Genomic DNA, 17,861 nt, shown 5'->3' on the forward strand with positions numbered 1-17,861 from the left:
GCAGTGAACGGAGCAGGCATTACGAACTCCACGTAATGCCTGCTCTGTTCACCACCACAACCCACCAACATAATGGCAAGATGGTCAGTAACTGACCCAAACTGACAGCCACAAAAATAAAGGTTTCTTGAGGTCAAGAATGTTTAAGTTCATTTTAAATTAATCCAGTGTTTTTAATTAAACTAGTCCAAACCAAATTATTCACAGTACACAATGCACTGAAAATAAATTGCAGTCATAGTTTATTTCCTTAACAGAAATCTCAATGTTTTTCTACAAATTGTCTTTCCAAGACGTTGACACTGCAATTTTAGGGGGTGGGGACCTGTTGCTTCTTTTCCATGCAATGCAGATACTCAAACAATAGCAGAGAAATTGAAATAAAATGACATAATGATGACAATGTTCTGGTAACAGAGCAGAATTTAGTCGACATTATTTATAGAATCCAGTTGATAGCATTTTAGGATGCTTATTCTGAAATGTTGCACACGTAGACAATATGAATTAAACACAAGAGGCATTAATCAACTGCGTCATTTTCTTACCTGCATGAATGCTTTATGAAACATTTACACTAAACAGTTTTTTTTTTCCTTTTACCCAATGCCTTTTAGTCCAGGTACATTGCTTAGTGATAATTGTCTCCTCACTGACTATGGAATATTTTCCAGTGAATAAGGAGTTGATGTAAAATATTGTCAACTGGCTAAGAAGCTACAACAAATTATTCTTCTATATTCAAAATAAATAAAAAGTTCAAAGGTCAACAAAACAGAGGGTGGATTTCAGCAACATATGTAGTGACTACAACATATAGTAAAGGATCTGCATACATTACAGTGTACGATGAACACTATGAGCTTCTTTTTTATTGTTAGTATGCAATCAGAAGTCATTTTTAACTTAGCTCGTGTATTATCAATATGTTCACTTACCTCTATAGCCAGGTTTACACACACAGTGATACACGCCAGCCATTTCTAAACAATGTGTACTTGGAGGGCAGGAAATACGATCACAATCCAATGTGAAGTTTTCACAATGATCCCCTGTATAACCAGGAAGGCACTGGCAAGTATACGATCCAACTTTGTTCACACATGTAGCACCATTGAGACAGGGGCTGGACAAACATTCATTTATAATCTGAAACAAAAGTACAGAAGTATCACTGTCTGAAGTTGCATTAATGCTTTGGTAGAACCAACACTATTGGTGATGACAACAATAAAACTATACTGGAAATCACAGGTAGAATATAAATAATGGTGTAAATAAACAATAAGCACAAACATGGTATAGGAAGTGCTGAATATTAACTAGTCACATAAACATTACAATGTTCAACTTTTTATTTGTATTCAACAAATCCTCTACATCAGGACAGCCAAGATTTCGGCAAGTGAGCCGTGCACTGGCACGAGAGCCACAGCTGTCTCACCTGACCGCACACTTCCCCCACCACCACGCCATGCTGTCTGAGTGTGGGAAAGCAGAAGTGGGGGAAACTTTCAACATGCTGCATTTAAATGGCAATGCTGTTGCACTACACACAATTTGGTTTCATATTTCATATTTCTCAACAACATAAATCACAAACAAAAATTTGATTGTTTTTGCCATGTTAAAGACACGATATACTTTTTAACTGGTGCAAACTGTTGACATTTGGACAGACACAGACAATTTCACAGATTTTCACACTCAGGTTCCCACATAATTGTGACTTATTTAGTTTCGTAATCAAAAAAAGGCCTTTGACACACATATGTTAGTCTAAATATTTTATCATACTCACAACTTCAACTTCATTACTATTTTAACAAAAAAGAATTTGTCTTTTAAATGGGAATCACACTGCTAGTCACTCTATTCCATCTGCAAATGCATTCGTGCACTTTCAACTGAAATGGCAAATGGTCTTGTAACCAGCACGAAAACAGATGTAAGATTGTTAGTGTCCTCAAAATGTTTAGAAAACTACCCTTGTACTTTTTTCGAGGCCACAATGAATTCTTCAAAACTCACATTTTCTTTCATGTCAGTGAACTGAGGGAAAGCGAAGGTGTTTTTTGTCAGATGATTTTTTTATTTTAAATGCACCCCCCCCCCCCCCCACACACACACACAATCCCATCAAACCAGAAATAAATTGTTCCTTCCTTGCAATGTCTTACTGTGGACTGTATGCAGTCAAGTCCATCTAAAATACGCGGCCATCAATTCGTTCCAAAAGTTTTAATTTTTGTCCCAGCTTTCCTTTCTCCTTCAGAAATTCAACAATACTGGGTTTTAAATTTAAAAAAATCACTCCAGACACGTTTCTTGACTTAACCTACATACTTTGCAGTAATATGTAAAATCTCTATACTCTTTGTTCAATTTCATCAAAAACTGTACCAACTGACAGTACAGTAATGTGTATGACTAACTGAAATTTACTATTTGTACCACCAATTTCATCACATGCCCCACCACTGAAAATTTAGAACAAAGTGCTTCTTGATGTACAGAACTATGAATCGTGTCTATTGATCACCATAATTTTTTGCTTTTCAATCTTCAATTAAATCTTTAAATTCTTTTGGCATGGAGATGTAATGTCATTCCATAGCAAATATTATGCATTCCTTTTGGCACATATATGCACGACCAACCACGCTATGGCTGGCTATTAAGCAGGGTATGGCTGGACCATTTCTCACTGAATGAGAGAAAACATAGCATGGTGTTGTGATCCCTGTCTCATTTCAATACAGGTGATATTGGCTGAGGTAGATTGGAGATCAACAGGGACAGCTGTAGCAGCTTGTTGTCTGTATTGATTTATGGCTGTGGGATGCTGGACTGTGGAGGCAATGGGGTAGTGGGTGCAGTGACGTCAGAATCTACTCGCATGCTAGTAGGTGATTGTTGTAACCTAGAAGCTGTGATTGCAAGGAATCAAACAGCCGATAATCTTGACGTAATCACAGATGCACCGGCGTCACTGGGAAGTTTGTAACTTCTAGTGAGCAGTCTGTTGACCATTCAAACTGGTGTGGTACTGATTTTATCCAAAGTTTAATGGTGAATGCTTCTCTGTTGAGATGACATACCTGAATCCCTTTGGGCAGAGGTACCACTCATTCAGGATGCACGAGCACTGTGAGAAAAATTCATCGTACTGAGCTGCATTGTTGGTGGCCTATGTGTTGCAGTGTGTTGCAGATATATTACGTGTGTCCACTTCCAATGCCATGACAGTTGCTATCCCATTGGTATTAGTTGTGGCAGAAGTGTGTAGCTGCTGCATTGGAGGTGCTGCAGATAAGAACATGTGGCTTAATTCACTTACTACAGAAGAATTTGTAATCTGCTGTATCTCTGATTCTAATGTTTGATAATCATTTAGTAGCTGTAGACAATGGTTGTGTATAGCGTACATTGAAGGTGCTTGCAGATTGGGGTCCTATGAAGCCAGCTGTGTATATAGTGGCAGACCACAAGCCATGCTGTGCGCAGATTCTCCGCTACTGGTTTTCTGTAGGGTTCCCAGACTCAGATCTGGAGATAGGTGACAGTTAAGGACGAACTTCGTGTCTAAAACTGGTTCATGAACATCCATGACCAAAAATTGCCATGAAAATACTTTTTGGAGGCCGAGGTCTACAGCATTCTTTAAAATTTTATAGGAAAGTTGTTTTCAGCACATAGTTGCACAGCCAGTGTAGGAAGCTCTGTAAGAAGGTTCTTCCTGGGAATGGAACTTGCTTCCGAACCTGTGTCAAACAGAAAGCATTGATTTGTTAAGAGACCCAGCACTTAAGAGTCCACTGCTGTCACTTAGGATTTGGACAAAACTGGTTCAGCCCACATTTTGAGCTATGGGCGGTGTCACTGCGTGTTCCAATTTGGATCGCATCTTGTGCTTGGGAGGCTGCATGGTGTAGGTCAGTTATGCACTTTGGTGCTGAAGTGAATGTGGAACCAACACAGTTGGGATCCTGTCTGCGCACCTGTCAGAGGAATGTTGTCACTATGTGGAGGAGTGTTTGTTGTGGCTGGCTGAAGGTCAGTGTCCTTGGGACAGGGCATAGTAGTGTCATTCTCCATGCATGTGTGAAATCATTCAGATCATGTCAGCTGCTAACGATTGCAGGCAGTGTGTTTCACTTGCGATGTCACTGCCGTGCAAGTCTGGAACCACTCAGGTCATGTTGGCTCCCGCCGGTTGCCGCCGGTGTGGTGCTTCAGGAATGTACTGGTGATGACCATTGCTGTCCAATGCATTTGTGTATAGTTGTCGCAAATTCACAATCTTTTCTTCGATAATGATAAAAGTTGAAAGAATGAATTAAAATTTGTGCCATGGGTGGGACTTGAACCTGAGTCTCTCGCTTACTATGCTGATGTGCAAACGATTACACCACCATAGCACTATGGATAACACAACTGCATGGACTACCACAGTCCAATGCTTTCCCTAACACAGACTTCAATTCATGCCTTCAAAGCATTTTCCCCTTCTTAATTCATCAGTATTGCCTAGGCTCTCTGGTATTGGAATAGCACCTCAGCTTTGTATGTAATGGAGAAATCCTGCCTGTACCTCAGGAGTAGGTGATCTCTTGATCTGATGGAATCATGTTTTCATTGAGACATACCGTATTTACTCGAATCTAAGCCGCACGTTTTTTCCGGTTTTTGTAATCCAAAAAACCGCCTGTGGCTTAGAATCGAGTGCAAAGCAAGCGGGAGTTCTGAAAAATGTTGGTGGGTGCCGCCACAACTAACTTCTGCCGTCGAATATATGTAGCGCCACATAGGCATGCTTTGTAGGCACAAAGATAAATACTGGCACCAAAATCTCTGCGTCAGTAAATAAATAAAAAAAAAAAGTGGAAGACGAGCCTTTTTCCTCTGCCCAGAGTTTCGACCACTGCATTTTGGTACATTATTCAACGAAGTAAATACAAATTCTGTATTGTTGATCTTCGAATGTAGCAGCATTTCAATGTACTATGAAAATCCGACTGGCAAGACTGTTTGGGATGTTTGTCAATATGGCCAACTCTACGTTCTGAATTTTTTCCTACCTGTGAGAAGAGATGGTTGCTAATAGGAGCTTTTATGAATTGTGAATCACATATAGCCATAAGATTAATACAAATATAAACATTTTGCCATGTATTGTTTCGTGTTTGCTACTATCTCATTTAAATCCTGTCTGCCTAATAAACTACGAAACTAGAGTGAGACAACAGCAAACGCGGAAGAATATACATATCATGTCATGTTTATATTCGTATTATTCTTATGCCTGATAGTGATACAGTCAGAAATGAAGCACGGCAACTGACTAGATTTTTAAATCTAAGATGACTCTAATTTCTGTGCAGAATGTAATGAACTAAAGAGGCACCTGCAAAGATTTTCAAACGGAGAAAAATTTTCGCTAAAATTTCGTTCAGATCATCATCTATCATACGCAGTCTATTATTTGGTTCTTGTTGATCATTATCAAAGAAAGCAGTAGTGTAAGTAACAACAAATGTTTCGCTAACGAAACGATTCCTCTCTATTTTTTATTTGCAAGCAGCGGTAGCGCGCACAAAAGCAAGCCACGCCGCGAGCGGTGACAGGCCGTAAACACGCACTATCAGAATGCGACAAACAATGCATGACACAGTACAGTAATGCATTTTCAGCTTAGAGTGACGTAAACACCTATAACAAAGAGAACGGCACTTATCAGATCAAAGAAAAATAAGCAATCAATTCAAACCAGACGAAGCACGTGAAAAAGGAAGGATATCCGTATAAATACGGACAGAGCACGTGACGCGTAGCAATGGCTACCTGGTAAACCGTAACTGCTAACCTTACGATTCGAACCAAACTACTGCAGCTGTATCGTCATTCATTCGACCTAAATTGTGTCTCATATTACAATTAGACGAATTTTGTTTCGATTTGGAGGTGCGACCTAAAACTTTTCTCTCCCCTTGAATTTCGAGTCTCAAATTTCAGGTGCGGCTTAGATTCGGGAAAATTTTTTTTCCTTGATTTCGAGTCTCATTTTTCAGGTGCGGCTTAGATTCGAGTGCGGCTCAGATTCGAGTAAATACGGTATAAGTCTCAATTTTATTGTCTATCATTATCAAAGATAAAGTTGAGACTCGTATGTCTCAAGGAAAATGTAATTCCACCAGATCAATAAATAGTTTAATTTGGTTTTTAATTTTGACAATGCTGTTTACTAAAAATAAAGATGATAATTTACTCCTTACACAAAGTAACGATATGTATTATTATGTCTTTAAACACTACACTCATGACTGAGTTAACACATTTCCATTAGAAAAATATGCACCAGTAGAAAAGTTGCTGAAAATTATTAAATAATCTGTTGCATATAGACTACATTTGCTCAATCATATAATATGAATTGGGGAATTATCACATTATCATTAAAATCCAAAATAATCTCAATTCTTATTCCTATCTTCCATGAATGTCCACAGTCTACAGAATAATAATATTTCACAACATGAGTGTAAAGGTATGTAGCCACATCAGTCCATGCCTTCGTAGGAATATCTTGGGTATTTTTCTGATCTAAACTAGTTTCCAGAGGTACAGTGCAATTGGGATAAAAAGAACACGTTCCCTAAACATAATGTTGGAAGAGTTACAGAAGAATGCAGAGCTCAGCCATAACATATATGGAAAACAACAGGAAGTAAAAATGGCAAAACTGAAAAATTTTGAAACTAAGAATACACTTTTTAAAAAAATCAGAAAATCTGGAGTATTGCTTACACAACAACAAAATAGTGAACACTCCCATAAAAGAGCTGTGTGAATGTCTAAAAGACTGTTGGGTGGTGGTTGATTCACTGCAATTCATCTCCTATGGATTCTACGTATGTTCTAAAATTCTACAGAATATAAAGGGAAAAGCCTCGTTGGGTAGTCTGTGTAGTGGATATATTCATCTGTGAAAAAAAAAAATTCGTCTGCCATAGTAGCTTGATGTGAGTGTCCATTACCATACAAGAAGACTAAATCTAAACCAGATCCACTTCTGGAAAGTCACATATGTGGTTGCAGTACCTTATCTCTTGACCTCTGGACAGTGAGAGTATTCCTTCAATCAAACAACATTGTGAAACTCTGTATTCCCATACAGCATGATGGCTCCCCACACTAGGACTGCTGCACCACCAAACTATTCTCTTTTCAGGATGTTCCTTTGATTGTACTACCCTTCCAGATGTGTGTGTAATGAGAATCATTTGGGAAACTGAAATGTGAGCCACCTCTGAAGAACACAATTCTCCAATCATTCATGGTCTTATTCCAGTGTTACTGACTTAAAAATAAACGAATCAATCTTTGTACTGTCATGAATACAACACACACTCCAGACATGGGGCACAAAGATACAGCTCATGTGATGATTATGATAGTGAAACTGCAAAGATTCTGAAATATAAGGTCTGTTCAAAAAAATTCCGGAACATTCATAACTTTGTGACAATGGTGTGTTGGAATGAAATGCAGTTGGCATCCCTGCACAGGCCTGTGTTTAATGTGTGACTGCCCAAAGATTCATTGTTCTATGTCTGTTAGTTATTGTTCAGTGCTGTATTGAGTAGAATGTTGTGTCACACAGTTAGCAAATTTCAAGATGCAGAATTAGAAGAGCAACGTGTCTGTATTAAATTTTGCATGAAACTCAAACACACACCAAAGAATGCAGGAAGCCTACGGTGATGAGTGCTTAAGCCATACTTAGTGTTACGAACAGTTCACACAGTTTAAAAATGGCAGGACAAAGTTAAAGAGGACCTTGTTCAGGACTTCCTTTGACATCTACCGACAATGCTCATGTCAGGAACATCAATGAAATTGTGCATGCCAATCGAAGATGCTCTATCCAAGAGATTGCAGAAGAATGTAACATTTCAGTTGGACCATGTCATTAATCGTAACAGAGTGTCTTGAAATGCATTCTGTTGCCACCAAGTTCATCCCATGGCTCATGAGTCAACACCAGAAAGACCTTCACCTTGCAGGCTGTGAAGAGCTCCTGAATTGCGCAAATGAGAATGAGATGTGGTTTAAGAGCATCGTAATTGGTGGTGAGACTTGCATCTACAGATGTGATGCTAAGACCAATGTTCACTCTTCCCAATGGGTGAGGAAAGGTTCTCCAAGACCAAACAGAAGCTCGTCATGTCAGATCAAATGTCAAAGCCAGTTTTCTTTGACTTTGAAGGATTAGTTCATTGTGAATTTTTGTGCCACAGGAACAAACTGCTAATTGATAGTACTATCAGGACGTGTTACGACGTCTGCGAGAAAATGTGAGAAGGAAATGGCCTGAAATGTGAGAGACAATTCACAGCTCTTGCATCAACACACACACACACACACACACACACACACACACACACACACATTCATCCCTGTTGGTGCATGAATATTGCACAAAAACGAAATCACAGTGCTGCCTCATCCTCCATACTCCCCAGTCCTGTCCCCCGCAGACTATTTTTATTTTCTACGTTGAAAACCCCATTAACAGGAAGATGATTTGCAATGACATACGAGATAAAGGAAAATTCGCAGAGGGTGCTTCACGCAAACCATAAGAGGTATACCGAGACTGCTTCCAGAAGTGGAAAAGGCATTGGAGCGGTGTATCAATTGTGGAGGAGAGTATTTTGAAGGAGACCATGCACAATAAGTAAAGGGTTAGCATAGAAAAATTTTATGCGCAAAGTTCCAGAATTTTTTGAACAGACCTGGTACACAGTAGGACACCAACCACCTTTGTTCACACATACCATCCACAAATGAAATAGGAACGGTTAAAACGATTCTGTTACATTATGTGTGATCTACATACACACACAATATGGTGGTTTGAGGACTACGGATGCAGATCTCTAACTTCTGTAATTGAATTAGAAGACGTCAATCATTAAGTTTAATCTATCTCACCAAAACAAACTCTAATGCTTTAAAAATCTATTTTGTCTTTTATTCATAGCAAAATAGATAGTTAGAAATATGCACTAAGACAGTAAAAAATTTTACTTGGAGATTATCAAGCAAAAAACAAAGAGGGCAGGACAAATGATATTCAAGTTTCAGAAATTAGTATATATGTTTCATGTGAAATAAATGGCAAAATTCAGCATCATTTTACTGAACACAGCCGTGAGAGAAGCACACTTGTTATAGAAGTAACAAACAGTCACTATAGCATTAAACAAATAAAGTCAGATGATGCTGAAGAAACAAGTTTAGGAAATGAGATGCAACAAACAGCAGACAAATTATGTTACTTGGAGAGCAAAATAGCTGATAATGGCAAAGCAAGTGGGATATAAACCGCAGACTGGCAGCAGCAAAAAAAGTTTATTTTCTGAAAAAGTGAAATATGATAACATCTAAAATATACTTAAGGGGTAGGAAGTCTTTTCTGAAAGTACTTGCCTGGAGTGCAAGGTTATACAGAACTGCGACATGGGCAATAAACAGTTCAGACAAAAAGAGAATATGATGTTAAGAAGAATTCCGCTGACAGCTAGTAAAATTCTTGTTTTATTAATACACAACCAGGTTCGTGGCCTAAAGCCACATCATCAGGTGCAACAATGTTAAAAGGTCATAAGGATACCCATCACTCCTAGTCAAGATATATTATTCAGTTAAATTGTCTACTTTACATTGGTGGACAAATGGTGAATAAGACGTGATCCATTACTTTCATAAAAACTGCTGGGGGGCGGATCATGTAGTTTAAACCCTTGTTTTAAAATCTGCACTCATTGGTGTGATAGCAGGACAACCCAGTGTTGGGAAGGGTAGAAGCAGCCTGCACAAGCAACTAAGAGTACCCCTTCCAACACCGAGTTGCCCTGCTGTCACACCGATGCAGGCAAATTTTAAAACAAGGGTTTAAACTACATGATCCACCCACCAGCAATTTTTACAAGAGTCTTTGTTGCCCTTCATTCACCAAAATAAAGTAGACAATATTTACTGAATAATATACCTCGACTATGAGCGATAGGTACACCTACAACCTGTTAACATTGTTGCACCTGATGATGCTGTTTCACATCGCGAAACCAGTTGTGTATCAAGAAAACAAGAATTTTACCAGCTGTCAGTGGAATTTTTTTTAACATTGACTTTCAACAGCTGCGGATGCTCAGAATATAAAATACTTTGTAAAAGAAGATAACAGAAGGTTTTTAAATCTGTTGCTCCAGAAGAATGCTGAAGATCAGATGGATAGATCAGATAACAAATCAAGATGTACTGAATTGAATTGAGCAAAAAATATAAACTTATGGCACATTTTGACTAAAATAAGGCATCAACTCATTGGTTGATAAAACACATCCTGAGGAGGCATCAAGGAATTTGGTAATGGAGGGAAGTGGGGGCAACAGATGGGGCAGGGAATAATAAAAATTATAAACTGAGACCAAGGTTGCACTACAGTAAGCAGCTTCAAGTGTGTGAGGTTGTTATAGTTTTGTAAAAATGAAGAGACTTGCACAGGACAGACTAGTGTGGGCAGCAGCATCAAACCAGTCTTCAGACTGAAGACGACAACGACGATGGCTACGACTACGACTGCTACAACAACAACTGCTGCTACTGCTGCCTCAGCCACAAAATTAAGTCACACTTGCAACTACAGAAAACATTTACAATCTGATGAGGTACTGTATCTTGCGCGCACAAATTAGCCATTTGTCAAAAGTCAGTTTTCTCATAGAATTCTCAGATACACCTATGAGTTGCTGATCACTGCATTCTCACTTATACTTCCTCCTTGCCATCTGTAACAGTCACACAGTTTAATAATTATATTCTAAATCAGTCAAAAACTTACTAGTTCACAATTTTGTCCTTCAAATCCAGGGGAACACTGGCACGTGTAACTGCCATAGTTGTCAAAGCAGCCGAGAGAATTGAGGCAAGGTTTGTCCTCACATTCATTAATATTTTCCTCGCAATGTAGGCCAGTGAACCTACAAAAAAGAAAACATTTGTTTCTTTACAATAATCAGTTAATGACTAACTCTCATGAATGGGGGGGTGGGGGGGGGGGGGAGGCGGAGAGAGAGAGAGAGAGAGAGAGAGAGAGAGGTAGCAGTGTGTAGGTGGATGGGTGGGAGCAGGGGGCGGAGGGGCGGGGGGGGGGGGGGGGGCAGCAAAAGGGAGAGAATATATTTGGTTGGTGCACAAGTTCATAGCATTTTTCCATAAGTTCAATAAACACAACAGATACACATAACAGACACTTGACTCATCAATAATATAGTCTCCTTTACTGCTTACAACAGTCTCCCAATCCTGGGTAAATTTTCGATTCTGCAACTGAAGAACTCACAGGGTTTCGAGACGAAGAACTCATCAAGCCATGTTTGCAGAGCATTTTTATATTTTTATCTGGAAAGGAACTTCCTTGAAGCTTGTTTAATAGAGAGCAGTAGAAGTGAAAATCTGAGGGTGCAAGACCAGGTGAATAAACGTGGATGTATAATGACTTCCCAATTCCACTCCTGTATAGCATTTTTGTCAGTCTAGCAGAATACAGGCAAGTGTTATTGTGGAGTAGCATCACTTCACACCATCTTCTTGGGTTATGTCTGCAAGATGTCTCAGTTCTTGATAATAAATATTAGCAGTGATGGTTACACCTCAGGGAAGCAATTCTTAGCACACCACACCATCACTGTTCCACTAGATGCATAACATTGTTGTCATAGCAAGAACAAACATGATTTAGGGAACATAGTACTTTATATACAGTTTGTGTATAGCACTGAACATATTGAGTGGACAACAGTAATACAACATAAAGAATATGCTGAGCACTTGTTAGCGATCACTTAAATAATGCTGTTTTTTTGGGCAGCTCACCAGGTCGCCTCAAGAATCCGGCCTGTAAACTATAAAGAAAAGATGTGTGCTCTTTGAAGTCGCACACTTCATGAGTGAAGGTACACCACTCTTCCCTTCTAGGGGGCAGGAAAATAACATACATACATACATACATACATACATACATAAAAAAGCTAGGCAAAATAAAAATGCATGGTACAGAAAAAAAGCACTCTTACCGAGAGAGAGAGAGAGAGAGAGAGAGAGAGAGAGAGAGAGAGAGAACACTAATCTTACAACACTCTGGCATTAAGAGTCACAGAAAATGACAATGACAATGCTGACATCCACTTCATCGCCCAACAACGGCAGCTGCTGCAGTAACTGGTGGGCAGGCACTGGCCAGTAGGGGCAGAAATGATGAGGGAGCATGTTGGCGTGCCGACCTCCCACTTGTGAGAGGCCGTAGGGCAGCACAAGGGACAGCACCTCCATAGCGAAGTCCTTGGGTTAGTGGTCAGCAACAGAGACATCAACAGGTGTGTCGCAGACAAAGCCACACAGGACCTAGCAACAGCGGTGGCAGCAGTGGTTGTGGCATCAGGTGCAGTGGGGGGCTGCACCAGCAATGGCAGTTGAGGAGTGGAAGCAGAGGTTGAAACACCAGACAGCAATCTGCCAGGCAGCGACCCCCTCTGTGGCGCGAACCACACTGTCTGCGACACAGGAAGAGGCATCAGCAGCAGCAGGGCTTGGGGAGGTGATCGGCCCTACCGAACAGGCCCAACACGCACGGGCACAGCTGGTTGAAGTGACGGGATGCGCTGTACAAAAGACAGGACCCGACTAAGTACAGGATCTATGGCCATAGCTGATGCTATAGTCACGCTTCTGGTGGGAAAAGAATCAACAATTTTTTGGTTCTCAGCTGTAAATAGAAACAAAGCAACTTGTCCTGATCAAATGATGGGTCTGGCCTGATTGGAAGATGAGATAAGGCATTGGCGCTGGCATGTTGCACCATTCGCCAGTAATGGACTTGATAATGATAACGAGAGAGGAAGAGAGCCCACCACTGCAAGTGATAGGCTGTTTTGTCCAGTATGGCAGACGAAGGGTTAAAAAGAGCAACCAACAGCTTGTGACTTGTGATTAAATGGAACCTAGAACCATACGAGAAGATGTGAAATTTCTTGAGGGCAAACCCAATCGCTAAAGCCTCCTTTTCAATCTGAGAATACTGCTGTTGAGTGGGAGTAAAGTCTTAGAAGCGTAAGCAATGGGCTGTTCAAGATTCACATGAACCAGGACATGCACTATGTGATCAGAGGTATCTAGACACCTTCTCTGAAAATGACTTACAAGTTTGTGGCGCCCTATATCAGTAATGCTGGAATTCAATATGGTGTTGGCCCACCCTTAGACTTGATGACAGCTTCCACTATTGCAGGCATATGTTCAATCAGGTTCTGGAAGGTTTTTTGGAGAATGGAAACCCATTCTTCACGGAGTGGTGCACTGAGGAGGGGTATCGATGTCAGTCGGTGAGGCCTGGCATGAAGTCAGTGTTCCAAAACATCCCAAAGGTGTTCTGTAGGATTCAGGTCAGGATTCTGTGCAGGCCAGTCCATTACAGGGATATTATTGTCGTGTAGCCACTCAGCCACAAACTGTGCATTATGAACAGGTGCTCGATTGTGTTGAAAGATGCAATCGTCATCCCCAAATTGGTCTTCAACAGTGGGAAGCAAGAAGTTGCTTAAAGCATCAATGTAGGCCTGTGCTGCGATAGTGCCATGAAAAACAATAAGGGGTGCAATCCCTCTCTATGAAAAACACCACGTCTCCCAGCCAAGCAATGTCTGCATGTTCATGGCAGGTCACTCTCCTGTCAGTGCAACCATCATCCTTTCTTGCATCGGCTGAAGATTGGGACTACTACGAGACATGGTTACACCAACACTTCCAAGATTTTCCCTTGGGTGATGCAAACCAGTGTAAGGCTTTCTTTCTTTCTCAGCTTTCACCACGCATGTATCAACTGTTGCGCCAATTTGCTCCTTTGCAAGAATTGGCCAACTTATCATTTGATGAAATGTGCAAGCCTCTTTTAACCTATTACTGTGACAGAGCGCATGTCATTTTGACGCACGTAGAATTTTACCGTTGTCAAAAACACCTTAACCAGTCTTATGAATTTGTCCCTAGTACCCACCATGAATCCTATGCTGATTATGAGAGGCTATTATTGGCCTGGCCCCGAATAGGGAAGTCCACAAAAAAGCACTTCAGTGTGAGAATCTGACGCTCGTGGTTGAGTTCAATATAGCACAGTCCTTTGAAGTGTCTCAGGCCACAGGTGATCAGATAGCTACGTGGGGGAGGTTGCTCAGACAACCCATGTTAGGCACACAGCAAGTGTTCAGGATGATAGGGAAGCTGCTGCAGCAGTACAACCTTCAACTCAGTTTTGCCTGGGGCAGTATCGGTTATGGCCACAGCAGCAACAGGCTGTGTCACAACAGTGGGCACGTGCTCTCCTTCCATCTTACTTGTACTGCTTTGTCTAACACAAGTGTGCTGTGTGTCCTAATCATTGGGCACTTTGAAACAATTGTCGAAAGAAAGGCCACATTGCATCAGTTTGTAACTCCGCTATGAACATGGTGGACACAGCAGTACTGAAGGGCATAAACTGTATCTCTACAATTACTCTTTCCCTGAACAATTTTTTTATTGACTTGTGTGTGTTTAATAAACCGTTAAAAATCCAAGAGGACACAGGAGTTGCAGTGACTTTAATAAATGCACAAACATATGTGGACTTGGCTCCCCTCCCCTCCCCTCCCCTCACACAGGTTTTGCAGAAGTTGGTTAGCAACAATAAGCAGCAGATTCCGAGCCTAGGTCATCCCCCCTCCCCTGTCTCTTGTAGGTATTTTTCGCCATCTCACTTTCCTTGTTGTGGATGATTCCGATACTGCAGACCTGTTGTGGTTAGATGCGTTTAATGCTTTTGGTTTCTCCATTGCACATGAGGTAAATTTAGTGCCAGATCAAGTTCCGTATTAGCAGCTGGAGTCGCTCTGCTCTGAGTTTTCGTCTCTGTTTTCCCTGGGCTAGATTGTGTGTTTTCAGGCCTATATTACCATGAAAGAGTCTGCCAACCCTCATTTTGGGGGGGGGGGGGGGTGATAGGTGTCTTATCACATTGTGTGACTCTGTCAAGATCGAATTAGACCATTTGGCATCACTCAGTGTCATTTGGCTTATTTCTTTCAGTGAATGGACTTCACCACTGTTCATTGTTAAGAAGCTGACGGCTGAGCTTCGTATCTGGGGTGACCCGAGTGTCATGATTAATGCATAGTATGTGACAGGCACATACCCTTTGCCCCACCCTGACAAGTTGCTTGCAAAATTGTCAGTTGGTCACTAATTTTCCAAGATTGATTTGTTGGAAGCATACCTCCAGCTCCTGTTGGATGAGACTACTGGGCACCTTCTCATTGTCAGTACATCTTTCAGCCTATATCATTAACTACACTTGCCTTTTGATGCCCACAAGTTTTCAGCACTTTTTAGAACAGCTGACAGCCTTTGTACCCGGCTGCATCAATTACCTCGACGATGTCATTGTTTTGGGTTCTTCCACCGAGGACCACCTTAGTTAGCAACCTCTGATTGTTGTTTCCTGTTTTGCAGTCTGTGGGCCTCAAGTGCATTTCCAAATCTCAGTTCCTTCACCCATCAATTGAGTATCTAGATTTTGAGGTTTATCACACAGGGGTCAAGCCACTGTGTCACCATATTGATGCAATTGCGTCTTTGCCACAGTCGACCTCTGCTAAGGAAGTGCAGGTGTTTGTAGATAAAGTTGCGTACTGCCGTAAGTGTTTACGGGATGCATCCACTGTTACTCAGCCATTGCTGCATGCACTTTTGTGTAAAAATGTGACTCTTTTATGATCCACAGCTTGTGATCTAGCACTTGCTTTGTTTAGATCTAAGCTTCAATCTGCCCCATGTCTGGTCATTTTTCAGCCCGCTCAGCATCTCGTGTTGGCTTCAGATGCCTCTCAGCATGACTTTGGTGCAGTGTTGGTGAACAAATACACTATGTGATCAAAAGTAACCAGTCACCCCACCCAAAACCGACATTTTTCATATTAGGTGCACTGTGCTGCCACCTACTGCCAGATACACCATATCAGCGACCTCAGTAGTTATTAGACATTGTGAGAGAGCAGAATGGGGTGCTCCACAGAACTCATGGACTTCGAATGTGGTCAGGTGATTGGGTGTCAGTTGTGTCATACATCTGTACCCGAGATTTCCACATTCCTAAACATCCCTAGGTCTGCTGTTTCCAATGTGATAGTGAAGTGGAAACATGAAGGGACATGTACAGCACAAAAGCGTACAGAGCGACCTCATCTGTTGACTGACAGAGACCGCCAACAGTTAAAGAGGGTAGTAATGTGTAATAGGCAGACATCTATCCAGACCATCACAGAGGAATTCCAAACTGCATCAGGATCCACTGCAAGTACTGTCACAGTTAGGTGGGAGGTGAGAAAACTTGAATTTCATGGTCGAGCGGCTGCTCATAAGCCACACGTCACGCCGTTAAATGCCAAACGACACTTCGCTTGGTGTAAGGAGTGTAAATGTTAGATGATTGAACAGTGGAAAAACGTTGTGTGGAGTGACAAATCATGGTACACAATGTGGTGATCTGATATCAGGGTGTTGGTATGGTGAATGCCCAGTGAACGTCATCTGCCAGTGTCTGTAGTGCCAACAGCAAAATTCGGAGGAGGTGGTGTTAATCATGTTTGCTGTGGTCTGTCCAATGGCATTATCCCCACACATGCCACAAATGTTTCTGGCTGCCTCGACAGCTGTCACTCCTCTACTGAACTCAAACAGAAGAAATTCTGAAATTAGGAAGATAATAAAACTCTCTCAAGAATAAAAGCTCACATGGAATTGATGGTATTTCCAGTAGGATAATAAAAGCTTGTGCCCAAGAAATAAGTGGGATTCTTAGCCACATATGTAATAACTCTCTGAAGCAGGGTATTTTCCCAGATAGACTTAAGTGTGCCATTGTCAAACCACTGCATAAAAAAGGGGATACGTCTGATGTCAACAACTACCGCCCAATCTCTCTTCTGACTGCCTTATCCAAAATTCTTGAAAAAGTAATGTATTGTAGAGTAGCTTCACACCTTTCTAAAAATAAAGTTTTAACAAAATGTCAGTTTGGTTTTCAGAAGGGTTTTTCAACGGAAAATGCTATATATACTTTCACTAATGAAATATTAAATGCTCTGAGAAACCGGAAGTCACTCATTGGGATTTTTTGTGATCTATCAAAGGCTTTTGATTGTGTAAATCATGGAATACTTCTAGATAAGCTCAAGTACTGTGGTATGAATGGGACAGTGCTCAAATAGTTTAAATCATACCTAACTGGAAGAGTGCAGATAGTTGAAATAAACAGTTCACATAATATGCAAAAAACTAGTGATTTCTCAAACTGGCGAACAATCAAGAATGGGGTGCCGCAAGGTTCGGTCTTGGGTCCTCTGCTGTTCTTAATATATATTAATGACTTGCCATTCTATATTCACGAAGATGCAAAGCTGGTACTTTTTGCCGATGATACAAGTATAGCTCACACACCCAACAGACAAGAATTAACTGGTGAAATTGTAAACTATGATTTTCAGAAAATAATTAAGTGGTTCTCTGCAAATGGGCTCTCATTAAACTTTGACAAAACACAGTATATACAGTTCCACAGAGTAAATGAAATGACACCATTAATAAATATAGACTTTGATCAGAAATCGGTAGCTAAGGTAGAATATTCAAAATTTCTAGGTGTATGCATTGATGAGGGGTTGAACTGGAAAAAACACACTGAGGATCTGCTCTAACGTTTGAGT

At 40.8% G+C, this 17,861-nt stretch overlaps 1 protein-coding gene across 1 annotated transcript in view; it reads right to left on the reverse strand.

Moving 5' to 3' along the window:
* Positions 1–17,861, reverse strand: part of LOC126248896 (protein crumbs) — a 354,721-nt gene that overhangs the window by 205,793 nt on the left and 131,067 nt on the right. The window contains exons 8-9 of the mRNA XM_049950366.1: positions 10,910–11,048; positions 939–1,149 (exon numbers count right to left, since the gene is read on the reverse strand). Of these exons, the coding sequence (XP_049806323.1) occupies positions 939–1,149; positions 10,910–11,048 (350 nt within the window). The remainder of the gene's footprint in view (positions 1–938; positions 1,150–10,909; positions 11,049–17,861) is intronic.

This window comes from Schistocerca nitens, chromosome 3 (assembly GCF_023898315.1).
Source record: "Schistocerca nitens isolate TAMUIC-IGC-003100 chromosome 3, iqSchNite1.1, whole genome shotgun sequence".
Lineage (NCBI taxonomy): Eukaryota > Metazoa > Arthropoda > Insecta > Orthoptera > Acrididae > Schistocerca > Schistocerca nitens.